Genomic DNA, 15,722 nt, shown 5'->3' with positions numbered 1-15,722 from the left:
CCCTTCTTTCCTCTTCTTTTCTAAAGGAAATGGCGTTGTCATTTCATCCCCTTTATTCCCAGCTTCTTCAGAGAACACAAGAGAACAGTGCATTCCCCATTGGGAGCCAGCAGGAAACTGGACAGCATAAAGAAAGTTAATTGCTTTAACATGCAACCGAACTATTGAAAGGAAATCAATATGACCCCAACCCAGACTACTCCAGCAAAAGCCGTCATTAATCGGAACAAAGACGAGACCTCGCTGGCAGGAAGATGCATAGGAAGTTTCCAACAAGTGTTGGCACCGTGGGCTCCGCTCTAGACCGTTAGTACCAGTTGCCAGGCTCAGCTTGTGCTCACTTCTCGCCTCCCTCCCCAGCCCACATGTAATCCGAAACCTCACATCTCCAGAACGACCAACAACAAAAAAAGCGCTCAGGCAGAGACAGCAGCTGGCTGTCAGCAGCAGAGTGGAGAGGAGCCAAGCGAGGACAGAACCCCAAGCCAGAGAGGGGCAGGATGCGGGGAGAGAGACCTGAAGTTTAAGAAGACAGAAAAACAACAACAGGAGGTGGAGGACAGTCCCGCGGCACTGTTGGGGTAAGGCTGGGTTGTAGCCTGGGTTCATTTCCCCCATAGCATCTCAATAGCAGGAGGATTCCGCTAGTCAGCAGTAGCTTAAGCTTTTGTAGCTGTTTGCATGGCAAATTGTGCTCAGCCATTGAACAGGGTTTGCTAGCCTGAATTTGGTTCCAAAGGGCACTCGGGGGGGGGGGGGGGGGAGGGTGGTGAGAGCCAAAAGCTTGGAGGAGTCAGGAAAGCAGCGCTACAACACCAGAGTTTAAGGAAAGCGGCTACTGCTCACTCTTGTTCTACTCTTATCACATTCGTCGTCAATAACGGTTTGAAGCAGAAGGGAGTAACTTTTAGCTGATTAGTGAGACTTTAGGGCTGTATCTTGTGCTCACTTCTTCACTGGAGTTACATGGGGTGCATGTCAGTGCAGAACTTGGCCCTACCTATGAGCAGGATCTGCCGCAGGGCATTCTTTACAGAGGTGTTTTCATGTGAGTACTTAGTTTAGCCAGCAGCTTTGGTGATTCCTTGCTCAGTGGGAGCTACCGACTTTGGCAAGCGTATGTCAATCCACAGCAAGCTCCAGCAAGGGAATTTTACCTAGAAGAGCTCCCAGCTAGTGCTGAGTTTTATCCCCTAAACCCTGAAGCAAGCAGAATGCTCAGAAAACAAAACCCATTCAGAGAAAGCAGCTTACTGTGCAAATTAATATAAACGTTGTGCCCAGTGGAAATAAAGGGGAAGCTTTTACACAGCTTCCAAATGGAGATCAGCAATGGTAGCAGGAGCAGATTCTGGTCTGCTGTCCAAAACAGCACCAGAAACCCACAGCTCTGGCAGAGAACCCCTCGTCTCTCAGCCCATGTCCTACTTGACATGAGGCTGTGGGGTCTGAGCACATTTTGATCAACAAGGGAGGGAAATGAAACAGAGGAGAAAGAGTCCCAAGTGCACAAGAATAACCTCGAGCCAGCCTTGCTTCTAGCTTCCAAAGCTCCCTCCCACCCCTTTCCTTCACTCGCCATTTCTCACTGCCAAAGATGTATCCCCAGGAGCCCCTCTGTTTTCCCCATCTGAAGCCAATTATTTCTCAATGCTGTTTGGAAGATTTTGTAACTCTCTGCATTGAGCTGACAACTGGTGTGTTCTCCAGCTGTTTACAAACAAGCAGGGAGAGAGAGACAGAAAGCCAGTTCTCCCCACATGTTGCACAGATAGAGGAATGTGAAGGATCAAGTACTTTCACCCTCTCCTTTCATTTCCCCTTGGATCCTGCTTATTTGGAAAGGGTGGTGCATCTTACCCACTTGCCTGTCATGCACAGAACACAGCAGAACCGCTTGTGTAATAGTACAGTAATTACTGGGCCCTCCTAATCTCCTAACTAGTCTGAATTCCAGAGACTCATTAGCGGTTCCTTGAAGGGACTGTGGTTTACATTTGTTTTTAAACATTACAGTTCAGATGGCTTCCAAACAGAACAAAAAAAAACAAAAGAAAAACAAGGAGAAAAGTGGGAGGGAGAGAGAAACAGGCCAAATTTTCCTTGCAGTAAAAATCCTAAAGGGTTATGACTGGGGGCTTATCCAGCAGCAGAGGAGGAAAAATAAGCAATACGAAACATGTGTCTGGAAGGAGGAAGGCAGAGACATGGTTTACGTTACAGCTGTCACGTAGCACAGAGGCCTCTTAGCCTGTATCAGACATGACAGATCTATAGAAAGGCCTTTGCTGGAGGCGAACTGTACAGTGGGTTAGTACACTAGCCATCACCTTAGAAGCAGAGACTTAAATCCAATCAAGTGAGAGAAAAACAAAAAAAAGTGATAAAACAATGGATTTTAGTCCCCAACACAAACCCACCACAACTGAGAGTCTGCTCAGGACAGTCCCAGGACTGGAATAGTGAGGGGAGCCAGTAGTCAAAATTGAGGGGTCTTGGCAGAGTTGCCAGGGAAGTGCAGTGCCTGCCCATGCCCTTACTTGACACAAACCAGTGCAATCATTCCTCCCACACCATCCATTTCATAAGCCTCACACTTCACCCATCGTTTAAATTGTTTCTTTCAAGAGATCAGAATTAGGTGCTTCAGCTTCCTGGATTTTCCAGGTCCCTACAGCTAGCATAGCATCCTGGTTAGGATGGATTCATTCAGTTTCTAAGTTCTAGACAGCGCTGTGCAAATAAGGACCCAGGTGCAATGGAAAGAAGCTAGAGAATGTGTTCCCAATATTGTGATGAGGCATCTGGCACTGAGAAATACCAAGCTATTGGCAGAAAACCTGTGTTTCCTGAAGTGGCTATTTACTGGGCTTTCATAGACCTGGACACGGACAGTCAAACATAGTACATCTCATTCTGTCAGCTGTCCTTGAAAACAGCTGTTCTAATTACTCAGTCTACTACAGAGCCGAGACCCAAGCAGCAGTAACTACTGAACGTCAAAGACCCCACTTATCAGTTGCAGATTTATTTTTAATACAGCTTGTCCTTTCAGTAGGCAAGTCACAATCCCTGTGCCTCAGTTTCTCCCATCTGTAAGACAGGAGTAATAATAATGACCTATCAAGGCGCTTCATTCATTTACGAGTCTCAGATGGGATGTGCTAGAAAAGAGTAGAGGATTCTTAAGAGTTTTACAGAAGTTCCCAACTCAGTGGTCTCAATTATCAATTTCAGACTCTTGATTGATATGTCAGGGGGTTCAATGCCTTCCCATGATCCTGTCACACATTAGTTAAATATGAGGTGGTTAGGGCAGGACTGGGGCATCTTTACTGCTGCTGGGAAACCTGGCTCCAATAAGTGGACAAACTAGACTGTAGGCTATCTTGACTATTTGGGTACCCAATCAATTCTATTTTATAATCCGAAGGGGAGGGCTTCAGATTTTTCAACCTTGGCTGACAAGGTCAAAGCTTTTCTCCCATGAAATTGAACCACAATTTACCAGCTTGTGTGCATGTGGGCAAAGCCTGAATTCTCTAGAGCTGGGAAATTTTCTCCTGCCAGTGAATGAACTATTGGCCTCACTGGTTCTGACCTCTCCTGTTATGGACACAAGACTTGCTTGTGGGCTGTCGTGAAGATCATGCGGTTGGTCAACTACATCCATGCCAGCAAAAGCTGCAGTAACAATGTAATATCGCTGGTGGATTTTCCCTGTTTCTATAATCCCTTTAATCTCAAAGCATTTTGCAAATTTAAACAAATATATAAACCATATACAGGGATTATTTCATGTACTGCCAAAATGCACTTACTATTTAACAATGCACGGCAACATGACAATAGTTTAGGAACAGAAGTGGAAAAGATCTTATTCATCTGAAACCAGAACAATAATTCAGTAGAGTACAAAGGAGCTACCACACTTAAAATTTATCCACGACACCACAGCTGAACACCTACTCTTGAGAAAGTGATCACAACTAGTCAGAACCTTTGTTTTAAGCCTCACCGGGAGGGCAGCACCTTCAGCAGTACAGCACCCCTTTTCACCATGCTGGGGTGGACTTGGACGATTCCCTGCCAAGCAACCAACACTACCTTCCTACAGCTCCTAAGCATTCCAGGGGTGTTTTCATTCTAGTATTGGGCCAAACTCACCCTGCTTATCTTGTGTGAGTTGATGGGAACAGATCATAGCACACAATGTTTGTGTTAATGGCTGCAGACAAGAAATCTGAGAAAACATCTTAAAGAAAACATTAAAATGGAGTCAGAGATGAGTGTGTGACAACAGACAAACTCCTTGCTCGGGATCATCAGGTAGTCCCCACTTTCTGAAAGTGCCCCTCTTGTTGAGTTGTGCGGTCTCAAATGGCTGTCACTATGGGATGGGAGGTGAAGAGGATGCTGGTCTTCAGGCAGAATCAAAGATCAACATGACTAAGAAGTGCTGCATTGGAACTACATGTGCTAACAACAGCCTTCAACAACAGATTCCCCAAAGCTTCGTCTCAGACTTCAGAAAGCAGCCACAGCAAAAGCCTAGAAGGGTTTGCTTGCAGGAGGACATTGAAGTCAATCAGTGGCAGAGCTAGCACTGAACCCATATTTCCTGACTTCTAGTTTTGTGCCCTAACCACAAGATCATCATCTCTCTCGCTCTCTTCCCCTCTGTGCAAACATACATTACTGAAATAGCACCAGCATTATGACTAACCCATGGCTTAGTCCTCAACAATAAGTTTAGCCTCACCTGTCCTCCCACCCTCCAACACACCTACTTCTCCACGCAGAGGATGAAAGCACAGAAGAAGGGTGTAGCTTGTTAAAGGGAAGGGGTTTTAAACAGTATACATTCCACAGATCATTTATTATTCATGGAGACTGGACCAGCTTAAGCCAGATACCAAAATCTGGGCCCTATGGATAGTCAACCATATTATGCAGCCTTCGCTCTTGGTCAAGGTCCTGTCAACTTACAATGGACACCAAAGGTGTGACACACAGAGCTGGTTCTCAGTCCCAAAAGGCTCTAGCCAAAATGCCTAAAGTTAGGCACCTAAATAAATGTTCTTATTCTCAGAAATGCTGAGCAGCCAGATTTACCAATCAAATCAATAAGAGCAGCAGGTGCTCATCAGCTGAAAGTCAGGCCACTTATTTAGGTACCATATGGCTTTAGTCTATTAAAGCAAGTTGGAAAGATTTGGCCTCCCGGGCATTTATGGCAATTTGCACAGCTTTACCCAACTGGCATTGCAGGATGAATCTGTATTAAAAAGAAATAAGATCGTACTTTCTAGGCATCACCTTAACCTTAATCAGTAACAACCTGCAAGAGCCCTGAACACAGGCAGTGCCTTGCTGGTTTAAAATAACCTAACCCATGCAGCTGAGCAACATGCACTGCAAACCAAATGGACGTCTTTCTGCATTATTACTGTGCTTGTTCTCTTTCCAAGCAAGACTAATGCCTTGAGCTCATGGCAGGTTCTGCCGCCCTTCTGAAACAATATGGAGATCTAAAGATTTGATTTACTCAGTTCGCTTCCCTGAAGTGTGAATAGGAGATCTGAAGATTTAATCCCAATGGCTACAATGTGGGGTTTTGTTGCTTTAAAGAGGAATTTCTCAGAAATGAACAGTCAGAATAGAAGATGGTTGGAACCATAACTTTCAGGCTGCCATGGCAGGCTAGAGGGAATGCTCCAAGCTGCCTGCCGTGAAGCAGTTCAGGGTGGTGTTTGCTTTGATTTTTGTTTAAGTTTCTCTTTTCCTCCTCTCTCCCCCTCCGTTCCCCACCCTTTCTCATTTCTTCTTTGCTGTCTTTAGTTACAGCTGCGTGAATGCCAAGTCATAATAGTAAGTTTTACGCTGTGTTGCAAAGGCAGGAAATGTGTGGACATTCTGATTTTCTCCTGTAATGAGTTCCAAAGTCTTGCCCCTGTTGCCAGAAGAGCACTGGCTCCTGCTCTCATGTTCCTGTTCCCAGTGAACATACTACTGATGGAGGTCAGCTGCAAAGAGAGACACACAGATGGAGAAACTGTGACATGAAGAGGTTGATTTGCCCAAGGTTAAATAGTCCATTGGTGGCAGTGCTTACTATAGAATCCAGGAACCCGATCTCCAGTTGCCTTCTCTAACCCCCAACAACATTCTATCCTTGGAAAGTAAACTGCCAGTTAAAGTGGGGGCTTCAAGCCGTCTGGGGGACTGCATCTCCAGTATCACACCGAGATCACCAGTGGCCAAACTGGTTTCTTCTTATCATCTGAAATGCTGTAAAGTAACGGAGCGAGAACAACATCAGCTACTTTCCCTTGTAAACAAGAACAGAGTAGTGGAACTGTATCTTCCACAGAGAGATGTCCGTTTTAATAATTATCATTCGCTCTGATCTTCTGTACCACCTTTCACCTGTTATGGCAGGTCTTCTGCAGCTACTTTGAAAAGCAAGCGTGCTAAATGAATTAATCTTTATAACTCCTTTGTGATGTCAGTAAGTATCATTGCCCTCGCTTTATAGATAAGGAAGTGGAGGCACAGAGAAGTTAGGCGATTTGTTCAAGGTAACAAAGTGAATTGGTGGCAGAGCTAGGAATAGAACCCAATCCTTCCTGTGTGCTAATCTTTAGGGAAAAATCCTGGCCCCACTGAAGCCAATGGGAGTTTTACCACTGGTTTCGGTAGGAGTAAGATCAAGTGCAAGGTTAGTTCTGAGCAAACAATTTATATAATTGGTAGAATGGAAGACGGACAGACACAATTTTTTGGGGGGAATGGGGAGCAGAGGCAGGGAGGAGAGTAAGTGGAAGAGTGAATTCTGAAAAGTTGTTTGGTCCCGCGATTATAAATCCTGAAATGCTGTGAGTTTCTGGAGCTGGCATCTTGGTTAGTAGAGTGGACAGGTATTTACTCCCTTGTGGGCAGCCAGATACTGCAGTTCAAGCTTTCTCCCTACAAAGTGTTCAAACCAAGATAAACAAGCAACATTCCTTGCAACTTTTAAACATCAGACTCCTTCACCCATGATGGTGTTAGGTAACCTGACCAACAGAACACCCATAACTGAGGAAAGAAAGTCAAGCCAGGATCCTGGTCAATCTATATAGACTGAACCCTACATTAAGCCAGACAGTGTCACACCCACGCTATAGCAACAATTCTACACTTCACACCACAACTCTGGAGGCCCAGCTCATATCATACTAACAACTCTGTCCCCAGCCCAGAGCACGGCACAAAAACATTTCTGACAGACTGTTTCTGTGGGATCTTCTGGGCAGAAAGACACCATCAGGAGAGACAAACCAAAATGTTTCACCTCTAAAGCCATGATCAGGAAGCACTGACTGTTTTGCCTCTCCTCACACCTTCCATTTGTTGGACTGGAAATCAAACAGACAGAGACAAAGAATCCTATAAAAGGCGCGAGGTGGAAGAAAAGCCATTCGTGGAACAGTTTGCTTTGGGCATGGAGATCAATCCTGGAGAGAAATATTTAACCCTGGTTTGTGCAATGGCCACTGTAGCCTATAGGGCTAGCTTACCTTTATTATAGTCATGGCTTTGCCTTCATTCTGCCCTTATTATATTCAGCAGTAATGCAAGGAACCTACAGGCCTGTATCCTATAAGACATAAGCCTGACGCTAACTACAGAAGCTAGAGGCCTATGAACTCTGGCACAGGTAAATGGTCCAGTGGAAAACCCCAAGTATTGGGGAGCTGAAAAATAGAGTGTTTAAGGGGAAATCCCACACAAGAGTGTCATAGCGATGAATTGATGTACATAACTGGTACATAAGCTACCGCGCATACTGAACCACAAGGGTGCCAAGGCAACGAACTGACGTGTATGATAATAAGTTGAGATCACTGATATACTAACCTATAGGAGAAGGACACCCAACATTAGCAAGGTAAGGAAATACAAATAAGGAAGAGGGGAGAAACCCCGACTGAATAAGTCTCAGACATAGTGGTGTCAGCGTAACATACTGTATTATAAAAGTTGCATCCCACCCCATGAGCAATAGGAAAAGAGATGTAGCCCCTGGGAGGTGCCAGAATGATGGCCACTGTTGACGTAGGGCAAGGTAATGAGGAAGATGATTACTAACATTTCAGGTTGGGCTGCAAGGGATGATGTGAGTACAGTATATGGATGTTCAGAGGTACATTCTGTAGTATCTCTATCTACCGTACTGGGCTGGAGTGTTTGTGGCTGAGCTAAATGTTAATAAAATGATTGGTAAATATAGAAGAGTTCCTATAGTGTGAGTGTTGCAACTGTGCACATCAGGGTTCCTAACTATATAATAATTTGAATAATACTGGGCCTGATCTTGGGACAAAAACCCTTCAACCCTCAAAGTGATAACTGGGAACTCTTAAGTAATCTATAGATTATTTATTAATTACATTGATCAGGCTACATCATTTCAGGTTATAAGGCCACAACTGTGCTTCACTGCACCAGGTAGCACTCTCCCTATTGGACCTGGCCTTTTTCCCCCTGCCCCTAAGAACCCATCTGATTCTGACTCTTCCCTCTCCAGAAACTCTGTAGCCTTGTTTTTAAAAGAACAAACCTCTGGATTGCGTCCACGTTCAAAATATACTGTTTTACTTGACAGTATAGTATTTAAACCCAGCATGCAAAGAAAGAGCCAAGATTTCTCCCAAGTAATTGTTCTAACTGTACTGAAGGCTGAACCCAGAGCATCCACTGGGCAAACCAAAGCAAAAAGTGCAGCAGTGAATTGGTTGGCTTATTTATGAAGCATTTTCTGTATCTCTGTTTGCTTTATGTCACCACTAAAGGCAGAAATTAACTGCAACATGAAGGACTCCCATAAAATAGTGTCAACTAATATAATTTAATCAAGCCAGGAAATTTCAATTGAACAATGGCATGAGAACCTTAACTCAGTCGGAGGTCCCAGCACACACCAGGCGTGCACCATGTTCTGCATGCGTCTAATAGGCTGCATGCTTCTAAGCAGCCTACGCTACTAGTAGGCACAATGGCTTGAATAACTGATGATGGCAAAACTCAAACTCAGTTTTCATACTAAATATGCTACAACATTAACGCAGTTGGACACCTTTCAGGATTTGTCTACATGGGGAGTTAATCTGGAAAAACTATTCTGGAATAACTATTCCCAATTAGCTTCCTGTGTGGATGCTCTGATGCTCTTATTCCAGACTAAAGTGACTTGTTCCTGTTTAGCTTAGGGTTGTCTAAACAAACATTTGACTTGCAGCATGCTAGGATGTAAATCTACCCCACATTAACCTGTTGTGCACTAAGTGTCTATGTGAACCCGACTAAGCCACTAACTGTTCCCTTTTGTGCTTTGATATACCCTGCTTTGACATGGGAGTAGATCAAAGCGCATTAAGGAATGGTTGGTGCACATCAACAGAGGCTACACAGACTCCTATAGCACAGCAGGCTAGTGCGGTGCAGTTTACACCCCAGCCTGCCGTGAACTAAATGTTTAGGTAGACAAGCCAACCTGCTTTGAAAAGTAGATTATCCTAATTCAGAATAAGACACTCATTCTGGAATAAGGAGCATCAATGCAGACAGTTAATCAAGAATAGTTATTCTGCTTTAAATTCACATCCTCCCTTAATCCAAATTACATTCTGAGCATAGGCAAGCTCTTAAAAAACAGCACCCTATATCAATCTCCAGTAACATTACAAGCTCATCCATTTGTAGACACAAGAAGTTTTTGCTCCTACACAAGTGCAGGCTTGCAAATATTATGGATACAATTGAAGTGGTAGCTTTGAAAATGTTGCCCTATATAAATATAACTTTATCAACAGTATTTTCAGCTCCTGACAATAAATTGCCTTTTCATACTTGATGGAATTACAAGAGGAATGCAGTAGAAAGAGAGTAAGGATCATCTACACTAGGCTCTAAAGTCAAATAGATCTCTGTGGCATTTGTTCTCCCTTCCTCCCCTCCCCCCCATATACACAATGTGTGGGAGTCTAAATCCCCTAGTCAGATTATATGTCACTACATTACTACAAACATGTGGTCAAACAGATCTATATTTATCTTACCAGGTACAAACGTCACAGTCAGCTGTATAAACTTAAAGCATTCATGTCTCCTAAATAGATGTGGATCAGTCAAAATTCACAATATCACCATACACCACCAGCCCTGGAAACCAGAAATGTGACATGAGTATTACACAAGGGTGCTATGATAATGGAAGCACTCACAAGGCGGCTGCTGCTGCTGGAGCTACAAGAAACCTTAAAAGGGAGCGTGTGTTGCGTTACACAGGGGAAGATAATTTCGTATACAGAATGCAGCATCGTGTGCATGATTTGGGACACACATTCTCAGGTTAACAAGTGAGAGTCAGCTTATTTTCTGGGAGAACATGAGCTTGGACAGTTGAAAAGCAACGACTAATTTTTCCCTTTGTGGAAGATGGCTGGCCAAGGACTTGGTCAGCCATCAGCCAGCTTGAATGTCATCCCATACGTAGCAGGCTGAGAGGGAACACCATATTTTTGTCCTTGCCCAAATGTGAAAAGTCATTTGGCTTTTTAAAAGCGGTGAAGCGGAGCCCAGATGGAGAGCACATCCACAAACTGATCTGATAAAAAGCCAGAGTGTCAGCTAGCTCCAGATTTGAATAAAGGCAATGTCTGGATATGCAGTTAGTTAAAATCCCTCCTCCTTAGCTATTGGGTGCAAGGACTGAGACCGGATAAACGTGTTTTACTTGTGATCCCAAATTAGCTCCCTAAAGAAGGCTGTTTGTTTCCCTAGTGTTAGTAATATTGACAGTAAAAAGCTTCATGCGCACTCTCTCTCTCTTTCTTTGGCTTTTCTCCAGTGTAACACAACTTGGACAGTGCTGGCCAGGATGTCTTCAGAAGGCTTTCTGAAGGAAGTACAGACCATTGGTGAGAAGTTCCTGCTTAAGCTCCAGAAGCTACCCAAGGCTGAACCTGTGGAGATAGTGTCATTTTGTATTATCCTCTTCTTTATTGGTAAGTACATGGAAGAGTGGTAGGATCCTATGGGCTTGTTGTTGCCTGAACCTCTCAGATCTCGTAGGCTGGCAGGCTGTGCTGAGGACTTTGCTGGAAGCAGGTGTGTTCTGCAGCTGTTCTAAAGAATGTGATTCTCTAGCTTATTTTCTCCCACAAATCCATTCTGACTGAAGTGAATTTTAGCACTCAGGCTAGGACCAGACCAATGGCCCTGAAGAATTCATTCCTGTTTATGTACAGAACATATAGCATGGGGAGCAGCAGTGCAAGCTTTCCCCATATCATCGTCTCTGAACACTGATCTGGAGGGAAGCACTCCTGCTTTCCCTGTGAGTAAATCCCAGAGTCACATCATGTGTAAATGTTTTGAGGAGTAGAAGCAGAGCGTTTGTGAAGAATGGTGTTAGTGTATCTTGCCACCAGACAAGACACTCAGGTCTGGGGTTGCCCCTCACTACTGCTGCAGAAAGAGTGCCTCCCCATTGAAGAGGTTAGCTCATGGAGTCACTGGTGCTGGAGGAGGGGGAATAAACAGCTGTCTGGGTCAGATGAAGAAAGTTTTTTTTAAACAGTGGAAATGTAGGAAGAAGAAAGGCAGGCACCCTTGAGTGAAAGGGAGAGGGGGGAGTTTGCTCCCAGTTTGAATGCCATGGGGAAGGGCGTGTGTCCACCACGAAGGGTTCCCTCCCTCAGCTGGAATTTGGAAGCAGGTATATCCGCTTCTCCTGGTGCACTGGGTCTGGTTACCTGGCAGCCTGTCAATGGATTACACTTAAAGGAACAAACACAATGGGTGTTATGCAACACTTAACGCATCACCCTTATCTCTTCCAGAGAAAGGTAATAAATCCCATCCCCATCTTGACCATCATCTCTAACAGGATCCTGGCAGTTCAGCTCTTTGTTTTTAAAGGGAACCCTCCTATGTTGGACACTACATATAGTTTGGACAGATAGTGGCTGGGTGGTGATGGTGGCCCGTGAAATACAGGGGGTCAGACTAGATGATCTGAGAGTCCCGTCTAGCCTTAAATTCTATGATGAACAAAAATATAAACCCCTACTAGTTTACCAGTTTGGAAGAAACCCACTCCCCGAAGTTCTGAATACCTGTTGTCATTATGTTCCATTCTATGCATCTGATGAAGTGGGCTGTAGCCCACAAAAGCTTATGCTCAAATAAATTTATTAGTCTCTAAGGTGCCACAAGTACGCCTGTTCTTTTTGTTGTCATTAAAGTCACTTTTCTTAAGAGATGGGGATGATAACACTGACTTCACAGACAAATCCCAGCTCTGCTAACTGTTCCCTGCATACCTTAAGATTCCTCCTGTAATTTCATCTGAATGGAATACTGCTGTTCTTCACTTTCCACCCTTTAAAGCCACACAGCACTACACAGCTGATGCATTTCACTCCAGAGGAGGCTGTACTAAGAGAGGTGGAGGGATTCCCATTAGGCCTGATGCCCTAGGCCTTATGAGCACATAACTTCCAGTAATGGCAATGGGAATTTTTCATGTGCAACTACTGCATCACGGGACCCACAATCTGGAAATTATTTTAAGATCCTTTGGAATTAAATGTGCTGTATAATGTAATTATAAATGTTACTCTATAATTTTAAGGTTATTCGCTCACATATTGATAAGCCAACGTTGTTGGGTTTTTTGCCATAAAGTACTATCTCTACCTGCCCAGAAATAAATCCAACATTTATAGCAGAGCTTCCAGGAAATTCTGCCTCTTCAAGGCACTGCAAAGTTGGTCTGTTTTTATTCTTGTAAGATCTTTTCAGAAGCCAATACTCTTCATTTCTCTCTCCAGTTACCGTGCTGTCACTGATGACCCTAGCCTGCAGCTGTTGCTGCTATCGCTGCTGCTGCAACGGAAGCCCTGATCGGAGAGGCAGGAAGATCCAGATCCAGCCAACTGCTCATGTGTGAAATGCATCAGGAGAAGACAGTGAAAGAGGACATAGGCAGCCACTGTGGCTGAATCGCCTGGGAATGACCCTCTCTACACTAACCCTCTGAACGGGCTGGTGGGAGTGAATGAGAATACGCTGCAGAGGTAGGGTGACCAGATGTCCTGTTTTTAAAGGGACAGTCCCATTTTTGGGGGACTTTTTCTTATATAGGTGCCTATTACCCCTAACCCCGATTTTTCATAGTTGCTCTCTCCTAACCCCATGCAGAGGAGGAAAGTGGATCATAAGATGGACTAGGTTGTTCTGCAATGATCACTGTCTGGGTCTGTGATGTGGCCACATAAGTAACACTATTCTGACATCCTTGTCTCCTTGCCATAGAAAGACACAAAACCAGACTTTTCCCAGTGTGAACGTTGCAGCTGGACTGGCAGAAAATTCCAACAGGCTCTCTTTGTGAGCAAAGAGCAGCAAACCAGACAAAGACCACATGCAGACTGCCCCAGGGTTAGGAAGGTCCCCTGCTCTCTTGATAAATGACCTAATCCAGTGAGGTGGTGCTGGGCACTAGCAACTCCGACTGTCATCACTGGAGATATTCATTACCAGCACCCCTCAGGATCAAGCCCAAAGCAAGTATGGCTTTTCCTTCCCTGTCCTACTCTCTTTAAAACCATGAGTAATAGAGTACATGAAATTTAACAGAGCCATCCACTTACAGCACAGCATGACATGAACTTTCAGCTGGCATGTGAGCTCAGAGACTGGAAGTACAGTTGGCATCAAATGCTCCCTGCTTTTATTTTCTCAGTGTTACAAAGACAAGAAAACTGCCAAAGAGGAAAACAATTAGACTATGTGCAATATCCATCATACACTGAAGGATGAAGGCAAGAGGGGAAAACCCCAACACAAACTGTTTTGTTTGCTTGCCCTGCCGGTAATCATTTTTTTAAAAAAAGCTTTTTATTTAGATCCTTCTCTTCCATGAAAAAAAGTGTTGCCTTTTCTGCATATTGCAGGGTGAATGTTCAGTACAGTGCATGGGGCACTGAAGCAGATGTACAAATCCCTATTATTATTCATGGGAGTGGCATGCCTAGCTCCCTGCACTAAAAAAGGCCGATGTGTAGTTTATATTAATGGCAGCAAATGTTTAAGGTATATTTATACACACATGTATTTCAGAGAGAGAATATACAGTGAGGGCAGTGTTAATTCAGGACATACGTGCAGCAGCTGAGAGATGGCATCATGACAAGTGGTGGAGCAAACTGGAGCCGAGCAAACTGTACCGCTAAAGCTAACAAGTGCAAATAAATACCTTTTCAACACTGCAGCCACTGTGTAAATTTGGTTTATATTCCAGTGAACTTCAAAAGGAAGTTACATGTGTGTAAAGTCTGCAGCATTGGACCCGACATTCGTAATTAAGGGTAGGAAAGGAGAAGAAAAACTACTCCCCTTTCTCAGTAATCCGTTAGTTAAAAGGGGTTTAATGTTTAAACCTGAAAGCAATTATGCCACAATATGAACTGATCACCTTTAAGAGAAATTAAAACAAGCCCATTCGGACTTATGAGAGTGTAAACAAATCATCTTCTACTCCCATTTTGCATTTTTACTACGATTGAAACAGCCAAATGGACTAATACACATCTACAGTGCCAGAGTTCAGCTACGGGTGGGCTGAGTTACAAAGCTTTGAATATGGTGCTTTTTTAACACTTGCTGACACTTCTGTAAAAAGGGGCAATGAAAAGAGGAAAAATATTTAAAAGAATCCCTTAGCTAAATTGCTAAGAGCACCCTAGATTAACAACAATATCCTCTGTGTGTGTGTGTACTGTGACAGACCCAGACCAGTGGGGTACAGGAGTCTGGTAGAGGGCAAACATACTGGTCACTGGATGAGTAGTTTTCTGTTCCCTGAGTGACCAGAGCAGGGGCTGCACTAGAGTCAGGAACCTGCTAGAACCAATTAAGGCAGACAGGCTGATTAGATCACCTGCAGCCAATCAAGGCAGGCTAATCAGGGCACCTGGGTTTAAATAGGAGCTCACTCCAGTCAGCCGAGGAGGAGCCAGAGGAGAGGAAGTGCGTGTGAGGACCTGGGAGCAAGAGGTAGTGCTGCTGGAGGACTAAGGAGTACAAGCATTATCAGACACCAGGAGGAAGGTCCTGTGGTGAGGATAAAGAAGGTGTTTGGAGGAGGCCATGGGGAAGTAGCCCAGGGAGTTGTAGCTGTCATGCAGTGGTACCAGGAGGCACTATAGACAGCTGCAATCCACAGGGCCCTGGGCTGGAACCCGGAGTAGAGGGCGGGCCCGGGTTCCCCCCAAACCTCCCAACTCCTGATCAGACACAGGAGGAGTTGATCCAGACTGTGGGGAAGATCACTGAGGTGAGCAAATCTGCCAATAAGCTCAGGACCCACCAAGGTAGAGGAGGAACTTTTGTCACAGTACACACACACAAAAAAATTAACTAGTTTACTTTTCACCACTTGTGTTGTTTAGCTTTTTGTTCTTCATTCAATTAGATTTGTCCATTTTGCATCTGAGTTCATCCTCATACTTTGGAACAATTCTGGAAGCTGCCAACAATGTAGAGGAATGTTTAATTAAGAAAACAACAACACCGCGGCATTTCAATTGTACAAAAATAAAATGCATTTTAATAGATAATGGGGATGGTTTTGGTTTTTAAGAGAATTAAAAATGTTGGACCTAACTTGA

The 15,722-nt window shown here is 44.2% G+C and overlaps 2 protein-coding genes across 11 annotated transcripts in view; one reads left to right on the top strand and one right to left on the bottom strand.

Annotated features, from left to right (window-relative positions):
* The window catches only part of RECQL5 (RecQ like helicase 5), a 56,633-nt gene that overhangs the window by 19,128 nt on the left and 21,783 nt on the right, over positions 1-15,722 (bottom strand). The gene's annotated exons all lie outside the window — the stretch shown is intronic.
* On the top strand, positions 241-14,924 carry SMIM5 (small integral membrane protein 5). 5 transcript variants are annotated; one of them, XR_005588613.1, is made up of 5 exons: positions 243-581; positions 10,162-10,395; positions 10,895-11,051; positions 12,882-13,127; positions 14,173-14,924. XR_005588613.1 is itself a non-coding variant. In XM_039502403.1 (4 exons), exons 2-4 carry the CDS (start codon positions 10,249-10,251, stop codon positions 12,998-13,000), a joined length of 423 nt encoding a protein of 140 aa, XP_039358337.1. In that variant the 5' UTR covers positions 241-581; positions 10,162-10,248; the 3' UTR covers positions 13,001-14,924. The 5 variants fall into 5 exon arrangements, 4 of the variants coding, with proteins under 4 accessions (XP_039358337.1, XP_039358339.1, XP_039358338.1 ...); XM_039502403.1 differs by having other exon boundaries at positions 241-581; positions 12,882-14,924; XM_039502405.1 differs by lacking the exon at positions 10,162-10,395 and having other exon boundaries at positions 252-581; positions 12,882-14,924.

This window comes from Mauremys reevesii, linkage group 15 (assembly GCF_016161935.1).
Source record: "Mauremys reevesii isolate NIE-2019 linkage group 15, ASM1616193v1, whole genome shotgun sequence".
In the NCBI taxonomy this organism is placed as follows: domain Eukaryota; kingdom Metazoa; phylum Chordata; order Testudines; family Geoemydidae; genus Mauremys; species Mauremys reevesii.
The sequence above is the reverse complement of the archived record's forward strand: the minus strand, read 5'-3'. Positions and strand labels throughout refer to the sequence as shown.